At 44.2% G+C, this 20,353-nt stretch overlaps 2 protein-coding genes across 2 annotated transcripts in view; one reads left to right on the forward strand and one right to left on the reverse strand.

The window, feature by feature from the left end:
• LOC144152561 (pyruvate dehydrogenase phosphatase regulatory subunit, mitochondrial) overlaps positions 1–18,551 on the reverse strand; it is a 57,928-nt gene extending 39,377 nt beyond the window's left edge. The window contains exons 1-6 of the mRNA XM_077683868.1: positions 18,384–18,551; positions 15,341–15,591; positions 12,100–12,230; positions 8,974–9,055; positions 7,584–7,665; positions 1,224–1,305 (exon numbers count right to left, since the gene is read on the reverse strand). Of these exons, the coding sequence (XP_077539994.1) occupies positions 1,224–1,305; positions 7,584–7,665; positions 8,974–9,055; positions 12,100–12,230; positions 15,341–15,591; positions 18,384–18,392 (637 nt within the window). The 5' untranslated portion in view covers positions 18,393–18,551. The remainder of the gene's footprint in view (positions 1–1,223; positions 1,306–7,583; positions 7,666–8,973; positions 9,056–12,099; positions 12,231–15,340; positions 15,592–18,383) is intronic.
• Positions 18,552–18,780: 229 nt separating this feature from the next.
• Positions 18,781–20,202, forward strand: Eef1gamma (elongation factor 1-gamma). Its single transcript, XM_077683880.1, has one exon. The coding sequence runs from the start codon at positions 18,811–18,813 to the stop codon at positions 20,095–20,097; it is 1,287 nt and encodes a 428-aa protein (XP_077540006.1). The 5' UTR covers positions 18,781–18,810; the 3' UTR covers positions 20,098–20,202.
• Positions 20,203–20,353: the final 151 nt, after the last annotated feature.

The following is a 20,353-nucleotide window of genomic DNA, read 5'->3' on the forward strand; positions in this document are numbered from 1 at the left end:
AAGGCCTCTCCCATTATTCTCCGATTAGCTCGGTCCTGTGCCAACTGTGACCAATTTATCCCCGCAAACTTCTTGATCTCATCTGCCCGTCTAGTTTTTTGCCGCCCCCTGCCAAGCTTGCCTTCCTTAGGGATCCACTCTGTTACCCTTAATGACCAATGGTTATCTTTCCTTCTCATTACATGCCCTGCCCACATCCATTTCTTCTTCTTAATTTCTACTAATATGTCCTTAACACGCGTTTGTTCCCTGACCCACTCCGCCCTCTTCTTGTCCCTTAATGTAACACCTATCATCTTCCATTCGATTGCTCGCTGAGTCGTCCTCAATTTAAGTTGAACCCTTTTAGTGAGCCTCGATGTTTCTGCTTCGTAGGTGAGTACCGGTAAGATGCAGCTGTCATACACTTTCTTCTTCAGGGACACCATGCACTCATAGAAATGCCAGTGCTAACTGAAGTAAGTGGACACCAGTAGCAGGGCCGGTGAAAATCCTGGTGCAGCGTAAGATTGCATCAGTGCGAGATGAGAAATTGTTTGAGGACATGAAGAATTATTTCTACAGAGACCGATTGGGTAGCTAAGTGGCACAGATCACACACAGGAAATGGTGCAGTGTCTCTCAACAGTCTCTGGGGGACTTCCCCAAAGACACACTAACATGCCGTACCCCCTCTGCGATCAGGAATCAAACTCAGGCTCTCGTGTGCAAACTTTTTTTGGAAGCTGAGCACCCTTGTGGCCTTTTGTAATGCAGATAAACTGCTCGTTTCTAAAATTATTCAGTACAAATTTTTTACACCTCCACACTGACATTTGAGGCAAATATCAAGAAAATTTCTTTTACCTAATTAGACACATATGCTCAGCCAGATATGTAGGTTATTTTGTGATGCTACAAACTTTGAGATACCATGTGCTTCAAATTTTACGGTCCATTACCTGTAACTAGGAATGCCCATGTAAACGCAGCTTTGTATTGCAATGTTGCAATTCCTTTCCCACATCAAATGCTACTTTTCCCAATGATCCCCAACCCATGGTATACTAGGTCTTTCTTCACGGTACGAACAGTACAAATATTCACTCAACAAAGGTAGGCAGGCTGCTCTGAACAGGCTTCTGTTGTAATAAATGTTCATCCTTTAGATGGTCCACACATGCGGCTTTGCAATGGGTACTACCACAACAGCCCAAGGTCAATCATTACGCCATCACACGCACCCATGTCAACTGCCTCCTGAGCAAGCACTTGACACACAAGCGAAGGATTGGCCACACCATCTCCAGGCACCCACAGAGCACCCTGGAAAAGCAACAGACATGCTGTAACTCATTCTGTGGGGGCAACAAATTTAGGTTCACCTTCCAGAATACTAACATATGTCAAAGGTTTTACTAAGTTGTGTCAAAGGTTTCTGCATTATGCCTAACCCACAAATTCAAAGCGAATGCTCACAAAGCTGATTACCGAATTGTAGGAAGCTATTCAACCAAATAACAGAGCGAACAGACGAGAACGAAGAGCAAGAAGCAAGCATGCCTACCTAACCACTCTACTATCAGGCCCACATAACTGTTTCGATGTGCTGCTGAAGCATAAAAAAAAAACACTATTGTGCAACTTGAACTGGACCATCAGTTGTAACGATTTGCCAATGCACTTTGCCAGTTTAACAAACTCCTTTTTTGTTTCAACCTATGAAACTTTTTACATGTACATTAATCGTGACACCACCACATTTACTTTTAGCTTTTCACTCTGTTTTCAATAACTTTTCAATAACTCTGTTCCTGCCAAACACTTACTACCTCTGCACTTACGAGGGAAAAATATTACAACCAGTGTTCCAAAGCTGAACACAAGTCCCAATGACGGTGACAGAGCATGCAATTTTGGCTCAAGAGTCACATATGCATGTTACTCGCCTGAATTGGCTTACCATGGAATCTGAACAGTAATTCGCGTGAGCGGGTGTTCAGAGATTTCTTTTATTTCAGTAACTGCTATGACATGGTTGCCTCTTCTAAAATTTTGTTAAAAGCTAATACACTCACAGCCCCCTGTATAGCTTGCAGTAAGGGGGAAATGTGGAGGCTCGTGTTGCAGACCATAAAAGAATGCTACAGTAATGTCACTGTTTCATGCACCAATTATACCTAAACGAATTCATAAAATACCCACTCGAATAAAACCATTCATTGGCTAAGCATTTTTTTTGAAGCCGCAACTAGAATATCCTGACAGGGTTTCAAACCGAAGCATGCTGCAAGTTAACCACTAAACAGCCTTTGGTCCTTTAAATATCTGAATAACTACAAGGAGCCTACCCATATGTTTTGCTTTCCTTCCACAGTTAAACATGGATATAACGAAGTTGATAAAAATTCAAAATTTTTATAAAAAAAAAAATTCTGGACATCAGTGAAGGTAAACTCACCGTTCAAGGATTTATTTCACACTTAAAAACTGCGTGATCTACGCCTGCTCCTTTCGCATGAGCTTAGGCACTACACGACGCTCCGATGTAGCAGTGTCACTCAGCTCCGTCTTCGCAAACGTAACTTAAGTGTTACTTTTTGCCTTTTGACCCTTTTAGGCACCTTGACGAGTTTCAAGAACCAAACTTATGCTGGAAGGACGCCTTTTCGCCAACTTGATGCTCTTTTCCGCACTCAAAGTTATATGACTTACTGTGTGGCAACGTTCTTCTTTCTCGCCAGCAGAGGCGGCATTTAAAATTGCGAGCTTGTCTTGAAAAGACAAAACTTTTTCTTTTCTGGCAGCAGAACTAATCACTGACAAACCGACACCACAGGTAGCAGTAGAGACACGCAACTACACGCCGACAGGCAGACCTAGCACCTCAACCGCACAGCATCTCAGCAACCGACACCACACTCACAAGTGGAAACACACGGCAGTCTGAGATGCGGGCGAAATTTGCTAAAGTAGTGCATTTCTCCAACCGATTTTTCAGAAAAAGTATGAAAAACAATGACTCATCAGCGTCGGGAATTATTTTCATCAAGGTTAACCGTCGCAACGCCTTCGTTACAAAGAGGTCGCAAAAACATGGGTTTCAATGGGGCTGGCAATGGGGAATTGAAAAACTTCATTAAATACAGGAATTCATTACATAGAGGTTCATTACATCCAGGTTTAATTGTACACACTTACCACTAACAGCATTAGGAGTTTTTTGACCTAGCACCCCCAGCAAACAAACATGAACCTCTACACACTATCATACATTGAGCATATGAGTAATTCTACATAGGTACGTGCTGATTTCATCTCACTTTAATTACATTCTCATTGCAACGATTGGAGACTACTGGGCAGTGGCAATGTGCTTCAAGTGGAGAAGGCAGGCAGCGTGTCGATTCCTGCTGGTCCATTTCCTGACATGTACGACACTTACAGGACACAGAAGGGAATTGTCAGTCTCATACGTGTCTGCACCATGTAGTTGAACCTATGTAAACCGTTATTTTACCATTTATCAGACGTCCAGGACCATAGACCATCTGTTATGGTTGGCAGAACAGAAAACTCCACGCACCATTTGCAACTGCTGCACCAACAACAGTAATGAAGTCATACTGGTTTGCAATGTGGTTTCATGCTACCTCAGCTTTAGAATGACCAAACAAACAACAAAAGTGCAATTACTGATTAGAGTGCAATTTTAATCAGAATTAAGTACAGTAATCCCTCGTTATAACGAACTCGCTTTACTCAAAACATCGCTTTATTCAAAATTTCTTCTGGTCCCGGCCCAAACACAGGAATTTTAGGCCGCATTACTCGAAGCGTATGAAGAGCTTAACCCGCTTAGAGCGAAATGGCGAGCGAAGGCGTCGCCGAGCGGCGGCGACACAGCGGCGAGTAAGGCTGTCAACATGGCGGGTCCACGCAAGCTGGTGTTTCCCCGGCAATTTTCTCGAGCCAGTCATGCTCGATTCGCCCCATCCGACTTTAGACAAACGGTTCAAATGGGTGGTAGGGTCATTGAATTTCGTTTCTAGACATTGGTCAATAACGTGGATCAGATGGTGCGCGAATTCCGACACTTGTTCTATACGCCTCGAGCTTCTCGATCGCTGCGCCGCCTGCCGCCGCTTCTCCGCGGCGCTTACGGGATGTCCGCAGCGCAGCTGATAGCGGCCCATGCAGTGTTTTGGTTGTCTTTCACTTCTTTTTGCCTTTCCGCGCCCTAAACATCATGTTATTTTGATGTCTGTACGCAAATCGTACGTTTAGGGGACTTTAAAAAACAGCTGCGTCCTGATTAGAGTTGTTAGAGAGCTCGAACGCCGACAAGAGCTAACCGGGGATGCGGTACTGCGCGCTTCTTCGCCGCTCTTACGGAAGTCGGCGACGGCAGCGGCATATCACCACTGTCACCTCCGAATATCTCAGGCGCAAGTGAATTCTATTGACGCCTCGTTTAGACCTGATATTGACACAGTGAGAGGTAGGTTTTGTTTTGCAGCGCTGACAACGAATTCGGCCTTGTTTTGAATGTATACGTCGTCCAAAAATATCATTCGGGGAGGTGATTACCTAATATACCTGGCAATAACTTGTGCGTTTTATAGAAATAGAGGCCACGCGAACATGTTGAGTATATTCCAAGTCTATGGGTCGCTAAATATGTGCCCACTCCCGCCTGATAGAACGGGCCAAAGGGAGTCAATGAAACCACGGAAAAATAAATGGTCTACCAAGTCCGGAAGCAATGTAATAGCTCGTGCGAGAGTGAAAAAAACAAAAACAACAACAAAAAAAACAGTGCAGCTTCTCAAATCCCAGAAACGTTCGTCTTAGTTTATATGGCTGCACTCACTAGACCAACTATATGCGGAATGTACTGATGTTTTCCAAGACAGGGGGAGGAGGAGGAGGGGCGCTTTACTATCGTTGTGTACAAATGCGGAACGAAATCAAAGAGAGACTGTTTTAGAAAATCACACACAAGCTGCGCGTTCACCTTTATTTTGTTTTTCGACTTTAACGAACAGCGGATCACTCGGCGGACACATTTTTTGAAGTACAGTAAGGAAGTTCACAAGCGATAAAAGGTGTCTTTGGATTCAGTGGGGTCCCCTGACTTCACTTTTGTGCTAAATTCGTCAGGCTCCCTGTTTCATATGATGATGTTTCGAAAAAGCGTTTAGTCACGGTCGCGGATATAAGCGGAGGATTATGTAACCGATGACTGTTTGGGGAAGCTCACCTCGCGATAAGACGACCCAGCCGTAAATTCTTGGTGCCGACAAAATTACATGTGGGATCCCACATGTAATTTTGCATTATTCATCGTACTTATTGCGTGGAATGACCGTGATATTTATGCCACATTGGCTTGTTCAGGGTAGTGATCAATATCCGAGATATGAAGCGTAACTGGTGGGCTGTCAGGTATGAGTGCTCTGCTAGATTATGAAACCACACGAAACCGATTTACATCGCAGTGTAAAGACGTAGAATGAGCATCTGAACGAACGCTGCTTACGGAGTTACTGTTAGTAAATTTCTGGGCAGTGTAATTACAATCAGATCCATGCATATATGCCGGTTTCGTGACGCCAGCTTGTGACACACACCTGGAGCTTATGCGGACCGAATGCACCACAGTAAGATCGCGTCAGAAGCATTTACACTCTCGTAAATGCACCACGTTTGCGAACAGAGTGATCGCAGAGTGATGTGGAGTGATCGCTCCACATAAATATGTATTTCCAACGCACACAAACGGAAAATATCAGTCGCGAACGTGCCTCAAAAGCAACGGCGGCAGTGGTGAGTGGGCCGGCCACTCCCGCGACTGCTTTCGAAATGAGCCGCTAGGGGGATTTCAGTGGCGCCCCTACAGGCAGCGCTCGAGGCGTATAGAATCAGCAATGTCGTCGACAACAGGGCGCCAAAAATCTCGTGTCACAAACTTAACGGCTGCACAGCTCAGGAAAAAATGTGTCCTGTGATCATGCAAAGCCCTATTGCAAAACTAGTCAGTTTTCATGATTGCGCTGTGTACCCACAATAAGCGGTTAATCGTTTTTTCAGCTCAACAAACACAACCTCAAACGGCGCTTTCCAGCGCGAAACTCTCGTAGCGTTCTGGGACGCCCGCAGGCCTGTATAAAAGTGTCCGCTGCCACTTTTATGTGCGGCTACCGTAGCGTACGTCATGCAAGGCGTGGCCAAATTGGAGCAGGGGTTGATCGCACCCAGCAAGAACTTGAAACAGCCAAACCTCACTGCCTTTTTTGCACCTGAATTAAGTTTTGCGTCACTGAATACATCGTCCTTTGATCCCTCACAGCTGTGGCGCAATTAAAGCTCAAATGCTTTAGCTTTTTTCGAGTTGTCGCTTACATCGAAATGCTGCTTATAACAAAATTTTTGGCCGTCCCGCTGACTTTGTTATAACGAGGGATTACTGTATCTTTGTATGTAAGCTCCTAAAGTTCATGAAATTTGGAGAAATTAGGGACATACAACAATAAAGGGATTTGCAGCAGTTGAAATGACTTGTTAATTTAGAAAACAGATCTGTGACATTCAAGAGGAGAAAAAGAAGCTTCCTTTCTGGGGGCTTCACTAAACAGTCAGTCAAACTTAAAAGAGTGTATGGTCAAAACTTGATCTAATGAAACCCGATCGTACTTATTTCCTGATTTAAGAAATGAATTCGGATTCCCCGAAAGGTGCCTATACAGCTTAATGCTTTTCTGAACTAACGAAATAGATTCAGCGCCATTCCCGATTTAACAAAGTACATTTCGAGAAACATACATATTTAAAAAAGTAGTAATTTCAAATGTTTTTCTCAAAAACGCCATGAACATTACTGCGCCCCATTAGAAAAAGAAATGAGGCATCTAGTACAGTTAGTTTCCAGCGCATAAGAGGATTCAGAGGATGCTGACGAGCCAGAAACTGCTGAAGCTCCTGTGCCCGCTCCAGGCCAGGTGATGGACGCTACTGACTTGTTCAGGCGCTTTGCTGGGGCTCATTGCGAAAGACCCGAGGGCGCGTTTAACGTGCTTGCGTGCTATGAAAAGTCTGTCCACCCAATGCTAACCAAGTGCACGCAGGCGAAAATCACACGCCTTTTCGCCAGGAAATAAATGCGTTTCCTGCAGTACCCCTAGCATTTTATTATTATTTTCACAACGGACTTTTAGCGCATTGCTAAATTACCACCAACGAGCGCTGCGAGCACCACGGCCGCCACAGGTATGAGGTCATGGCAAATGCTGGGATGCGCCCCCCTTAAGATGCCGAATTTATGGGATCAACTGCTTGAAATTGACAGTCCCGATTTTACAAATTATTTAACGAAATAATTCGCGAATCCCAGTGACTTCGTTAGATCGGGTTTTAACTGCATTTGCTTGCCAATTTCGATATTATTCATTCAGCATGACAACCGAGCCATGACCATTTAAACAGAGAGGGGAATCTACACTCAAATCTGCCTCTTGGTTCAGAATCCCTTGAGAGCAGCAGAACTTGAGACATGGTGACAATGGTCAAGACACGAGTACAGACAACCTAAAAAAAAAAATTACCTCCAACAACTCCGTTGTGATCTCCGGTGCTTTCAACTGTGCCTCAATTGGGGACAGCAAATGACACTCTAGGTTGAGTGAGCTAGAAAAAGCAGAAACAGTGATTATATATAACATGTTAAGGAAACTAGTGCATTGACTTGCTAGCAGCTGCCTTTATGATACTACACACATTTTAAAGGAAATGTGCTTTTGTCTTGATAAGGTGATAAACAAATGGAAAGGTAGCCCCCCTAGACTTTGTGCACAAGTGAATGGTTATAATGGTTACACAAGTAAATACTGTTATTAGCTGGGCAAAAGGTACTTCAAGCTTATCACGGTTACGAGTTAATTAACCAGGCGAGAGAAAAACTTTAAAAAACTAAGCAAGAAGCCCACAACACAGGCGCTACACCAACTTGAACACAAAACAAAGTTTCTTGCTTAGTCGCATCTTCTGCACCTTCTTTTTTTTTTGATACGCTACAGTATCACTGTAGCTATACCAGACCAGCTGAGAATAGTTGCAAAGGTGTATTTAAGGAAACTGGACAAAGGCAGGAATTATTTAATATTTCTAGAAGATTTAGCCCTTATTTTCTATTATAGCATATGAGGAATATTTACACATTACAGAATTTTGCTGCTGCTTCTTTAGCCTTATGAACAATACAAGGTCGACATAAGTGAAGAGGAAGGTAGGGGAACACCTCACACGCTTTCTAGCATGTACAAAACATGCAGTAAGTGAAGCCATTATATTTTTAGTTAGTATTAAGTTTTTCTAACACAGCTTTAAGACAATAGGGTTGGTGTGCAGTCCGATTGTATGCTGTACTTTACTGCTGATGCTTCTATTCAGCATATAGCTCTCTTTTTATCTATCATTTCATTATACAAAGATACTAAATGTCAGTGACTGCTATGCTGTAAATCCACAACAATTCAAATGGATCTCATAATCCACTAATGTCAAATTCAGCCAATTTCATCTTACCTCTCAATTTGACCAAATTTAACAGTACCACTAAGACTTGAAGCTATTTGCTTCAAATATGGTCAGCAGAGCCCTCCACTACAGCGCGCCTCATCGCCTGTGTAGCATCAGCGTGTTAAACCTCATAATCAATCAATCAATCAATAAAATATGGTCAGTTTGATTTTTTGCTTAATTTCAACAAGCTGTGGTGGTCTAATTAGGGTGGTCTAATTTTAACCAACTGCAACGAGTTTCTGAATTAAGTAAGATTCTTCATGAAGAAATACTTCAGCTGAAATTTCAGAGGTTTTCTTGTTTTTTTTTTTATACAAACAATTGGCACCATGACGTAAGATGTTGACTTCTAAGGCATGACAGCCCCTTCCCATTTCAAAGACAAACGTGTGTAAACAGAGAGCTTCGGCTTACGCTGCCATGGCTGCTAGCCGCTTGAAGTAGAAAAGCCGGTCTTTTGTACGAGCAAGGAGGAGGCTTCCACACTGGTTCCATCCTGGAGGAAAGAGCGTGCGATATCAAAGAGGCACAATGACCCTCAAATGTGAGGGTTGTTGAGAAGTTTGGTAAACTTCTGGGAGACAACACCACAATCTTTGTGGAGACATCACAACCATACAGTTCATTACTAAAATATACTAGAGGGAAATCTGCCACTGCAATTGCATGCCGTCATGGGTGGCACCATAGCAGCTAGCAACATTCCTCTCCTACCTGGTTTAACTAGCCACATGGCTCCTTTTCACTCCTGAGGCCAAAATCACAAAAACGGGTAACTTTTTTTTTGTCTTGCATGAAGCTTCTAAAAAATTTCTGTCAATCAAACTTTTTTTTTTTTTGACTACACCATTGATAAAACAACCTTAAATAACCTTTTAAATAATACCACATTTTTATGCAGCCAAATAACTTCTCCACCTGTTCTGAGTCATGCCAAGGATGAGTGGAACGTTCCTACCCGGCAAATGACAACACGCTTGTTGAAGCAGCACTTGCCTCGACACTGGTGCCAGATTCCCCTCTAGAATATATTAGTATGAAACTCTATGGTCGTGTGACTAGCAAGTAACATTATTCAGAATAGCTCAGGCGAGATTATCGATAGATAAGCAGGGCCTTAGTTTTGTCTCGCATACGTTTGAAACAAGCATGTCAACACTTGTCCTGTAAAATGACAGAGACAAGTTCTGAGCAGTGATGGCTGCACAGATCAAATTTGAGTTAGATGAAGTGCATCAGGAACTGTGCACCAGCCAAGAAGACTTTCTTATTTTCAGATTAATTACTAACTTAAATGATGCTGGACATACATATATTCAAGCTGAAGTGAATTATTCACTGGATGCCCAGTTTGGGTCCTTAGTCCAGACATTGTGAAAAAAATTTATGGTAATGTCATGCATGACCACCAAATCAGTGGGTGAAATTGTCAACAGCGTAAGGATTCCAACCTAAACAGTCCACAAAATCCTGCATGAAGAATTGCCAATTAAAAAGTTGCGTGCACAACACGTGCCCCGACCGTCAGCTTTGGGCCAAAAGTACCCAGAAAAGAACATGTCCATGCCAAGTCAAGCAATGCTTAATAACAATCATAACAATCAGATTTTTCTGCATCAATGCGTTACCCTAGGCCAAACATGTACCCCCCCCCCCAAGTGAAAGCACTCCAAAGAAAGCATAGACCATTTTTTCAGCTAAGATGGTTATGGCCACTGTATTTTAATACAGCCAAGGAATAATTTGTCAACTCCTCCTGGAATGACGAAACAATAGGTCGAGCCCTACACAATGTCATCGATCTGTTTGAAGGAAGAGTTGAAAAAATTAAAAAAAAACCCAGACTGGCACACAAGAATGTGCTTTCACCAAGACAACGCACTGTTCTACAAATTGATCGTCACAGTTGCGGAAGGAGATGGTTTCAGCAGCAGTATTAGGTTGCAGCAGGATACAAGGTGAACACGGAGTGATGAGGATGAATTCCTTTACTGCGATCGCTACACACGCACGATCTGTCCCACCAGTGGTGCACCACCCCATTGTCCTCCTTTTCTTCGCTCACCTAGATGGGCGAGATGCACACCGTTTCCCTTCAACAGAAATTTAGCAGTAGCAATGGCTTTCTGCAACTGCTTCCGCACCTTCCATATTCTCAGGATTTGTTTCTGTCTGATTTCTCCTTGCATACCAACTTGTATATCTGGCTCAGCAAAAGAAACTTTTCCTCCAATGGAGATGTCATCCCTGCCACACATATATTTTTGCTGCACTTGAGTTTCTATTTGCAACAGGAATAAAAAAAAATCCCACAACACTTAAGCATCTTTTATGAGTTGTGAATGAGAAAGTAATAATGTTCAATTGAATGCCACTGAGTGCTTCTTCAAGTTTAGCTGTGAGTTATGTTTTCTTCGACATATGCGATTAAATTAGTGCAGGTTATTGTTTAGCGTCTCTATGGTAGCACGTTGGCTGCGTACAGCATTCATTTGGATGGCATCACTGAGAACTCAACTGTTGTGCAGAGTGCTCTGGCTCACTGCTGACTGCTGTGCCGCTGGGTGAGGCCAGCGTGAGAGTGTTTTATGCACTTTCCGCTTTCCGCATATCTCTGCAAATGTCCAGGCATTGCCTAGCAGGGCAGTCCTTTTCTTGTGTTTGAATAATGCAATACATGCCCTATGGAACACTTTGCAATTGTGCGGGTTCACGAGCCGTTTTGCTGCTTCCACCAATGCCAGCATTTTGTTTAGCGGGCCATTTGATGCTCTCACATTACAAATTGGAAACTCAGGGAATTGAGTGTGTAGGTCTCAATGGATGCCATGTTTAAAAACAAAATGAAGTGCTTGCAGAAAACAGGACTGAACTGATATGTTTGTCATACTTATCATGCAACCTTCACAACCTCAACCAGTTTTGGAGTACATACGATTCAGCACAAGCCATTGTAGGCAGGAGAGGAATGCATTTTGTGCTTGACTGATGTTCTTGTGTAACTAAAACACTCATTGCTCATATAGTATAACTCCTTCATTTTGATAACAGCACCAAATAATGCATGCACACACACTATAATGATCATGGAAATGGAAAGCCCATAAGATTTCTTTTTTTGTTTCACGTATGGTACATGCACTTCAAATACGTTTGGTTGTTTAAGCTATGTCTTACATCTCATCCATAATTCCATGCAGTGCTAATGTCTGATGTGTTATCAACTAGAGGCAATCTGCTCACCCATGCCTGGTTCATTTGCAGAGTGTAGAAATTTTCACATAAACAACAAAGGACAATACACTAATTTAAAAAAAAAAACATGAAAACAATAAGAAATCCCGCTAGTCTAAATATACAGAAACTGATTACAGTATGTGCATGAAGGCTTTTCTGAGGGGGCCGTTGTATTTACATTTCGAATGCAGAACAAGAGGCTCTTGCAACGAACAGAGCTAGGCGCAAAAAATTATGATCCCCATGACAGCAATTCGTTATGACACCGCCCACGCTCACAAGAGGTTTTTTCCAAGTACTAACCTGTGTTGAAGCCTCTCCTTTCAAATTCTTTGTAGAGTTGAATGCTGTACTTGCAAACTCGGGATTCTATTGTGGTAGCCTTCAGTTGCCCAAGAAGCCCAGCACCGTGCTTTGTAGAGCCACCTCCAATTCTGGAGAAAAAAAAAAAAGGGCAACAATAAGAGTCAATTTATACAATTTATGCTGCATTGAATAGACAACAAACCAAATTGTGAACAAATATTTAAAGAATTTCATCCTCCTAAGAGTGACTACTTTGCAAAGGAAAAATTATCCACCCAAATGCTGGCAGCACCAGCTGGCGTATGCCCTTTAGATTGCTATGAACCAAACGTAACATAGGTTAAAGGGACCACAAAAACAACATGCAGCTTTGCTTTATTCAAAAGAGTGGGCAGTTCACACCTCACTGTATTCAAAAGAGTGGGAAGTTCACACCTCACTGGAATTGGCATTTTAGGCGGACATATTTAAAATTCCCCCTCACTTTCTAACCCCTATTGTGAGCCAAAAGTCCCCTGTGACGTACGTGAGGAAGCAGACAAAAAGGCCCAGTCAGTGTGCTGACCACATGTCAAGGGATAGAGAGCGCTTCAAACTGGCCTTGCACACCGCCAGCTGTTCGCCAGCCAGTTCCGTTTCCATACGAGGGTATCTCCAAATGTCTAGTGTTGCTCCTTAGTAGAACTATCAATTCAGACGGAGTCTCTAACAGGTTTGGTATTGTTTCTTTTCGAAAATGTTAGGGTGGCGCTCCCATTCAGAAGGCTCGTAGTGCTAAACGCTTTCACCGCGCAACAGCTACTCGGTGAAAGCTTGAAAGGCACTATTCTAGAGCATCGCACCTTAGTCCTGCAAGCAGGGCTACAACAGTGAGTCAGAAGATGATAATAAACCACAAGTTTATGTTTTGAGAGATAACTGACAGTGAACGTCAACAAGCATCAGCCATCAAGTTTCAACTCCATGCTGATTTTTTCAGCATCGCGTGCTTGTCCCGAATACTGAGCTGGCCGTAAATGCAACACCAGTCATTGACGAGATGCTTTAACACCATGTCAGGACAAATTGGTGCCTCTGATAATTTAAAACCACCAAATTTCTTCTGGGGAACCACCCAAAATTGCACAGTTTGAATGAAGGTTGGGCTTCCCCGCATGGCATAAGCACCATGCATGCTAACATTTATTTTATATCTTCCGCACAAGCCAACATTTTTTCTCTCACGAGTTTTTGAAATGTTTCCCTACAAAATGTATATTTGAAATTTTTTTTTACTATCGGTGGTTTGTTATACACAACTCCCTTTTTATCATTTTCTACGACCGCTAGACAAAAGTTCTGATTTTGATATTTTTTTCGCAAATATGATGCAGGAAAACATTTTAAAAACTGGTGCAGTTAGAAATGCTGTTAAATCATCTGCATTTTTTGTTGCTGCAAAGTTCCTAACTAATATGTTTAGCAGAAAAAAAAGTTCTCTTAGACCCCTAAAGTTTAGTCAATTTCCCGCAGTAATGGAAGAGTTAAACAGCTTCACTGTTAAAATTGTCATAAACAGTTTTCAGATCCACATGACCAGCGGCACGACTGCCTCAGTTGTCTGGCAACCATTGTAGCGAAACTCCGACCTAGTCGCTGTTTACCTGCTGGAGACAGCATTCTTTCGCCAATTCTCTTCGAAATTTACCTTTGTCGTATCAGACAGCACAAAGCCATTCAGACAAAATTTAAAAAAAATTCACATGAGATTCGATCCTGCGTGAGATCCAAGCCTCCATAGCCATATATTGCCCCAGCAACTTGGCCCAGTGCTTCACAATTAAAAGCCACTAAACTATGTTTTAGCTTTAGACCTTGTGGTGCCTACACCTCAAGGTGATATCAAAGATAGCTTGAATGCCTGGGCCACCATCGACAGGTGGGAGGAACCAGCAGAAGAGGCATCATCCATCGCTACTGAGTTACGGTGACATGCTCTTTGAGCCACCACTGCAGCATCTACACACCAAGCTTCAACAAGTGAGCAAGCAAAGTAGCTCGATCATGACTAATCCTTTCACTCACGGTTCACGAGGGGCCCACTTTGCACGCCTCCTGGCTTTCGGACTTCTGTTGAGCTCCTCCATTTCCCCCCTCGTAGCAGGGACTGCCCCTACCTTACCAAACTGCTTGTACTATGCCCTCCAGATGTTCATTTGACATACAGGTCTCGTTACAGGGGCTATAATGAATAGAATTAAATTGCTCGTATTCATGAAGCACTATACAGGTAGCAACAGGCAAAAAAATGTCAACGTATGTCCACAAACTGCTCTACTGTTTGCCCATGGCACTCGCCACTAATCAATGTACCCCATGTTACAGTGAGCCCACTAGGCAACCAACACATTCTCTCAAACGTGGCTGTATATAAAGCTGATGCGAAAATGTAACTTCCAAGAAATGTTTCATTCCAAATGAGCTATTGTCATCGGTCCATTAAGAATGCTGTAATATCCCCCGGTGCCCTCAAGTTATAGAAAGGGTATCATAAGTATTTAACAGTAAAGACGCCTGAATCACTATATCTGGACACGCTAGTCAAACAAAACCACTTTACCGGCCCGGCCACTGAGAGATGAATTAGTGCTAGAGCAATCAAGCAGCCCTAGGCAGCATAACCACAGTAGGCATTTTCATGTTCCAAGACCAGGGTTCTTCCCACAGTGGGCGGCGGTGGCAGTACCATCGACTGCTCCACCTTACCCCCCACTGCCTTCGGTAGGCCACCCACCACACTGACTGACCCATTTGAAACAAGAGCCTGAGGAACTAAGAACTAAAAACAGCCACTGTGCTACAGCAACGGCAGCACCAGCAGGCTGCACCTCCCGCCATCTGGTTACGTGAACAGGAGTCTGAACAAGCGGCTCTGTCTGCCTTCAGCCAATCAGGGCTCTCTCAAAATGGACACTTTGAAACGGACATGAATTGGGCAAAACTGAAGCCTCACATTGAGATGCACGCAAATTTTGGGAGTCAATGCTTGTGCTTATAGCTTTCTTATTTTGTTTGAGAGCCTCCACTTTTCACCACGTGCAGCACCCCAATACCTGGTATTTGACCCCAGTAGTTAAATCTTTGTGATGAATTTGAAATTCTTAAACTTCTTGCCCCCCTTCCCAAAAATTCCTGGGCAGAACCCTGCAAGACTATCCCTGACAAAGCTAATCTACGACGCAAGAAGTGCAGCACTCACACTCCTTTCTCCAGAACAACAACATCTGTGAGACCATGGTCTCGAGCCAAATGGTAAGCCACCGAGCAGCCCATGACCCCGCCTCCGCAGATCACCACTCGTGCTTCAGTGGGCAGCTCAAAGGGACCAGGCGGGGCAGCCCTCTCAACCACCGGCTCAACAGCACTGGCCAGCCGCAGGCTTGTCAGAGGGCCATGCCGACTTGGCCGGCTCAGCTCCAGAAGCCGCAGGGGCAGCCTCCCTGCTCTGACCTGCAAAGGCAATCAGGAGCCTGGCTCCCTTCAGATGCTTGAGGAGACCTCCCTTGCCCACTAAGCAGTACACATTTTCTATGAAGAACAAGTAGCATCATGCAACTGATAGCACCGCATGCCGACTGTACCTTCTACTGCAGTTACTAAAATAAAGCTTCAACAACTAACACACACAAGATACTTTCTGGGCTGAGTGGCAGAACTGTCGCACATGAAACACAGCAGCATTACAAGATACACACACAACAAGACTAAACTGCAGCAGCAAACAGCTGAAAAACAACAAGTATAACTTGAGTCTAGGTATCATGCAGCCAGGCTGCATGTAAAGCATACAAGCTAGGCACCAGAATAAAATGGAAGGTAAAAAATATCAGCCTTGACCCAAGGAGTATCTCCAAAGTGTGTAGCGCATTTGGGTCCTTCAGCTCAGAGTGGAGCCCAACATTACAGTTTCCAGCCATGTTTTTTATATAAGGCCATTGCAGAATAAATCCCTTTGGTGCATCTTTCACGGCTTTTTACATTATGAATCTAAAACCAATTAGCCTAACTTGCCACCCTTCTATGCCCAACAATAACATTCGATTGGATTGCGCAGTAACTTAACTTGGCCCATGTTTGAACTTTGAACTTGGATACAATTTCAGTCTCGCTTTTGAAGTTGGAAATTTTGTCTGGTTAAGTGAAGTCTTCACATACCTTCAACAGACGTTATTTTGCACTCAAATTTGTCATTTGCTACTGCCATTTGCTCTAGCATGCTTGGCACTATCCTGATCTTGTCTATACGAAATGACACACTTGGTAGGAATGTACCTCACAGAAGCGAACCACGGACGCATGCAGTCACTTGCGTTCCTGCCATAACTGAGAGAAAATATTGCTTGTTTGCATAATAAATTGGGCTTGACTCGTCACTAAACAACTTACAGCATAATTGTGTTCTACAATAAGTATAGAAAAAAGTAGCCGTGCTAAGCCCCAGATTTGGATTTTCTCTGCTAATACCGCTAGCCAAATTCTACTAGCATTGCCGACTTTTCTGGTCGTGCCCATTGTAATCATGAAGGGAACTCACAGCCCTCCTTAAATTCTTAAGCTGTAATGGCCTGTGTGACCAGCTTCAGAAGCCATGGCAGCATGGCAGGCATTCACGATTTTTTTCACTGCCTTCTCCAGTATTCTCTTCTTCCCTGGGCAAGATAGCCAACTTGAACTAGACATCCTAGTCTGGTTACCTCCCTTCTCTCTTTATGGCCAGTTCCAGTGGCCAACTCGGAGCACAGAGCAAGAATATATATAGGAGGTGAAACAGCCAATTGCAGCAAGATCGGGCGAGCGACCAAATAATGTCACAACAAAAACCAACACGGACTACAAAGCTTCATAGCTGCGACGGCGAAGGAGAGGGTAGCGGCACCTGATGGACGAAATGGTAGCAGCCATAGTTCATTCTGTGGCTGCACAGCAAAATTCCGATCAAGGCAGCCGTACAGTTTCTTCTCCCGCGACAGATGCCACTAGGCTAACCTTGGCCAAGTGCTTGTGACGTTATCTGGCCTCCCTGAGACGCAACGTTTCCCCTCCTGTCTAGTTCTTGCTCTGTGACTTGGAGTGACAACTAAATCTGCCAAAGATTAACAAAACCAAACATGAAAGGAGCAAATCCAAGTAGACCAGCAAAATGCAATATGTTTTAGCTGCATCCAAAGTTTCTCACTGGGGCAAGGCGGAAGGCTCCGCAGTGGAGCAAGTTGACCTCAGACAGTAAAACAAAAATAGCCCACCACAGATCGAAAAGCTTGCCTCACGTCCGCCACTGGAATTCACCATTAGAGAAGCCTTCTTTCACTGGAATTCGCCACTAGAGAAACCAAGCCTTCTACATATGCAAGTTGCTTACACACACAAGAGCCTAGAGTGTCATTTTCTAAAACCCTCTATTACCTGAGTACCTTTTATTATTAATAGCCAGAAGAACAGAACACAACGAGAGCTTAAAGATGTTTGGCAAGTGATGCAGCAGCTTTACCGGGAGTAAAAAAGCACCAAAATGATCAACGGGTAACTTAGTCAATATTGACACGCGTTTAGTCCTAAATAATCCATTATTTTGCGTTGGAATAATACACGAGGATAACGCACCCGTCCTCCTCATGTATTACTCCTTTGTTTTTGTACCTCATGTCCCCAAAAGAGGCAACACCCAATGCATTAGTTTCAAAACTACAAACATGTTGCGTCGACTTCTCACGCTGTGAGAAAATGTGCTTGCGGTCGGCTTTTTAAGTATTAAACTATCCATTGTCTTTTTTACCAATAGGAATAGCCGTACTTCACTGACAAGCCAGTGGGAACACAGGAGAAGGTAAAGCCGGCAAACTTCACCGCAAGTCCAAACGAATTCAGCAGTGGCAACTTGCGATACCTACAAAACGGTTCAGAGTGCAGGATGTACAATGTAATAAAATGCAGTTTTTGACAGTGTTGACAATGTTTGGGCGTAATTTTCTTTTACTTCACAAAGAAAGCGACGAATTTGTAACGGTCGGATGATGGTCCAAACAATGTCGCACTGAGCTTAATAGTCGAGATAGTGTTCATTTGTACTACACAATACGTAAGGATAATCCTGCATAAGTGATCATAGTAAGTTGCGTAGAAAGTAAGTTGAACAGTAAGTAAGCATAAGCATAATAAGTTGGTAGAAGACTATCCGAAACAAACACTTCGTTGGCCCAAAAGCCCGTGTATAATCATGATTAAACGTTATTTTCAGTACTTACCGAAGCCATGTCTTCCAAAATAAATTTTCAGGGCATTTCTCTAAACACGTATTTACTAGAATTCTCCAGATAAATATTTTGTAAATGCCATTATCCCTTCTATTATTTCAGTAGCACGGCGCACAGAAGAACATACCACTGGCCCATGGCTACCCATGGCTGGGAGCTGCTGCTTGGGATCGACTCGATCCAAACGTTGGTTTGAACGTTAGCGCCCATGAATACAGTAAATTATATTGAGGGATTGCAGTAGTGGAGCAAATCTGCAGCAAGCTATTTATATTGTTTTTATTAGCTTGTTATTAGGACCACAAATTAATTTAATTCTATTAACCCAGGTACCAACCCGCCAGAGGGCGAGGCAACTTTTCCGACTTTTCTTTGAGCGCCATTGTCCCGCATTCCTTCCTTTTCGACACTGGTCAAGATGGCAGCCGGTACCCTGTACACGTGGAAGGACAATTTCCGTGCCCACAAGATCCTTATTGCGGCACAGTATAGTCAGTTCAAGCTCAAAGTATGCTGCGACGCTCCGGACTTCGTATTCGGGGACACTAACCAGTCTGCGAGCTTTCTGGAGAAGTTCCCGCTGGGCAAGGTACCGGCGTTTGAGACGGCTGACGGTCAAACTGTCACTGAAAGCAATGCCATCGCCTTCTACGTCGCAAACGACCAACTTCGTGGCAAGAACCTCCTCGAACAAGCACAAGTTGTCCAGTTTCTGAGCTTCGCCGACTGCGAAATTTTGCCGCCAGCTTGCACGTGGGTGTTCCCATGCCTCGGCGCCATTCAGTACAACAAGCAAGCCACGGAGCGTGCCAAAGAGGACGTGAAGAAAATCCTGGCGTACCTCAATACTCACCTGCTGACGAAGACCTACCTGGTCGGTGAGCGCATCACTCTCGCTGACATCGCGGTTTTTACTGCCCTTTTGCCGCTTTACAAGCTCGTGCTGGAGCCGTCCTTCCGGGGACCGTATGCAAACGTCAACCGTTGGTTCGACACCCTGGCTCACCAGCCCGAGTTCCAGGCCGTGCTGGGCGAGGTGCCGCTGTGCGAAAAGATGGCTCAGTTTGACGCCAACCTGTATGCCGAGGTTCAGGGAAAGGCCGGTAAGGGCTCTGGTGCGGTGAAGAAGGCCGAGAAAAAGGAAGCCAAGCCGAAGGAGGAACCCAAGCCCAAGGCAGCCCCGGAGCCCGAGGACGACATGGAGCCGGCGTTGGCGGAGCCACCCAAGAAGGACCCCTTCGAAGTATTCCCCAAGGGAACCTTCAACATGGACGACTTCAAGCGCTGCTACTCCAACGAGAGCGAGACGGTCTCTGTTCCTTACTTCTGGGAGAAGTTCGACAAGGACCACTACAGCATCTGGCACTGTGAATACAAGTACCCCGACGAGCTGACCCAGGTGTTCATGAGTTGCAACCTCATCTCTGGCATGTTCCAGCGTCTGGACAAGATGCGCAAGCATGCCTTTGCCAGCGTGATCCTGTTTGGTGAAGACAACAACAGCAGCATTTCTGGCATCTGGGTCTGGAGGGGACACGAGCTGGCTTTCACCCTGTCCGAAGACTGGCAAATCGACTACGAGTCGTACGAGTGGAAGAAGCTTGACCCTACCTCACCCGACACCCAGAAGATGGTCAGCGAGTACCTCAGGTGGGAAGGAGAATTCGGTGGAAAGAAGTTCAACCAGGGCAAGATCTTCAAATGAGCCCTTTCTTAAGCGCACACTGTTTCTTGTGCTGCCGTGAGGTTAACAAAGCCGATTTTTTGCGTAACATTGCTTGGCACAATAAATTATGCCAATTTAAATGTCTGTGGTTGTCATGTTTGCAACTTTTATTGCATCGTGCTCTGTAACAGCCTGATGTGTTATCACTCAGTGCTGCTGGAGTGCATGACTGCAATGTGAAACCTCTTGCAAGTTCTGGAATTTTTTTGAATGCGTGGCATGCATCAGTTGATCT

This window comes from Haemaphysalis longicornis, unplaced genomic scaffold (assembly GCF_048455015.1).
Source record: "Haemaphysalis longicornis isolate Haplotype H1 unplaced genomic scaffold, Haemaphysalis longicornis Haplotype H1 scaffold_1, whole genome shotgun sequence".
In the NCBI taxonomy this organism is placed as follows: Eukaryota; Metazoa; Arthropoda; class Arachnida; order Ixodida; family Ixodidae; genus Haemaphysalis; species Haemaphysalis longicornis.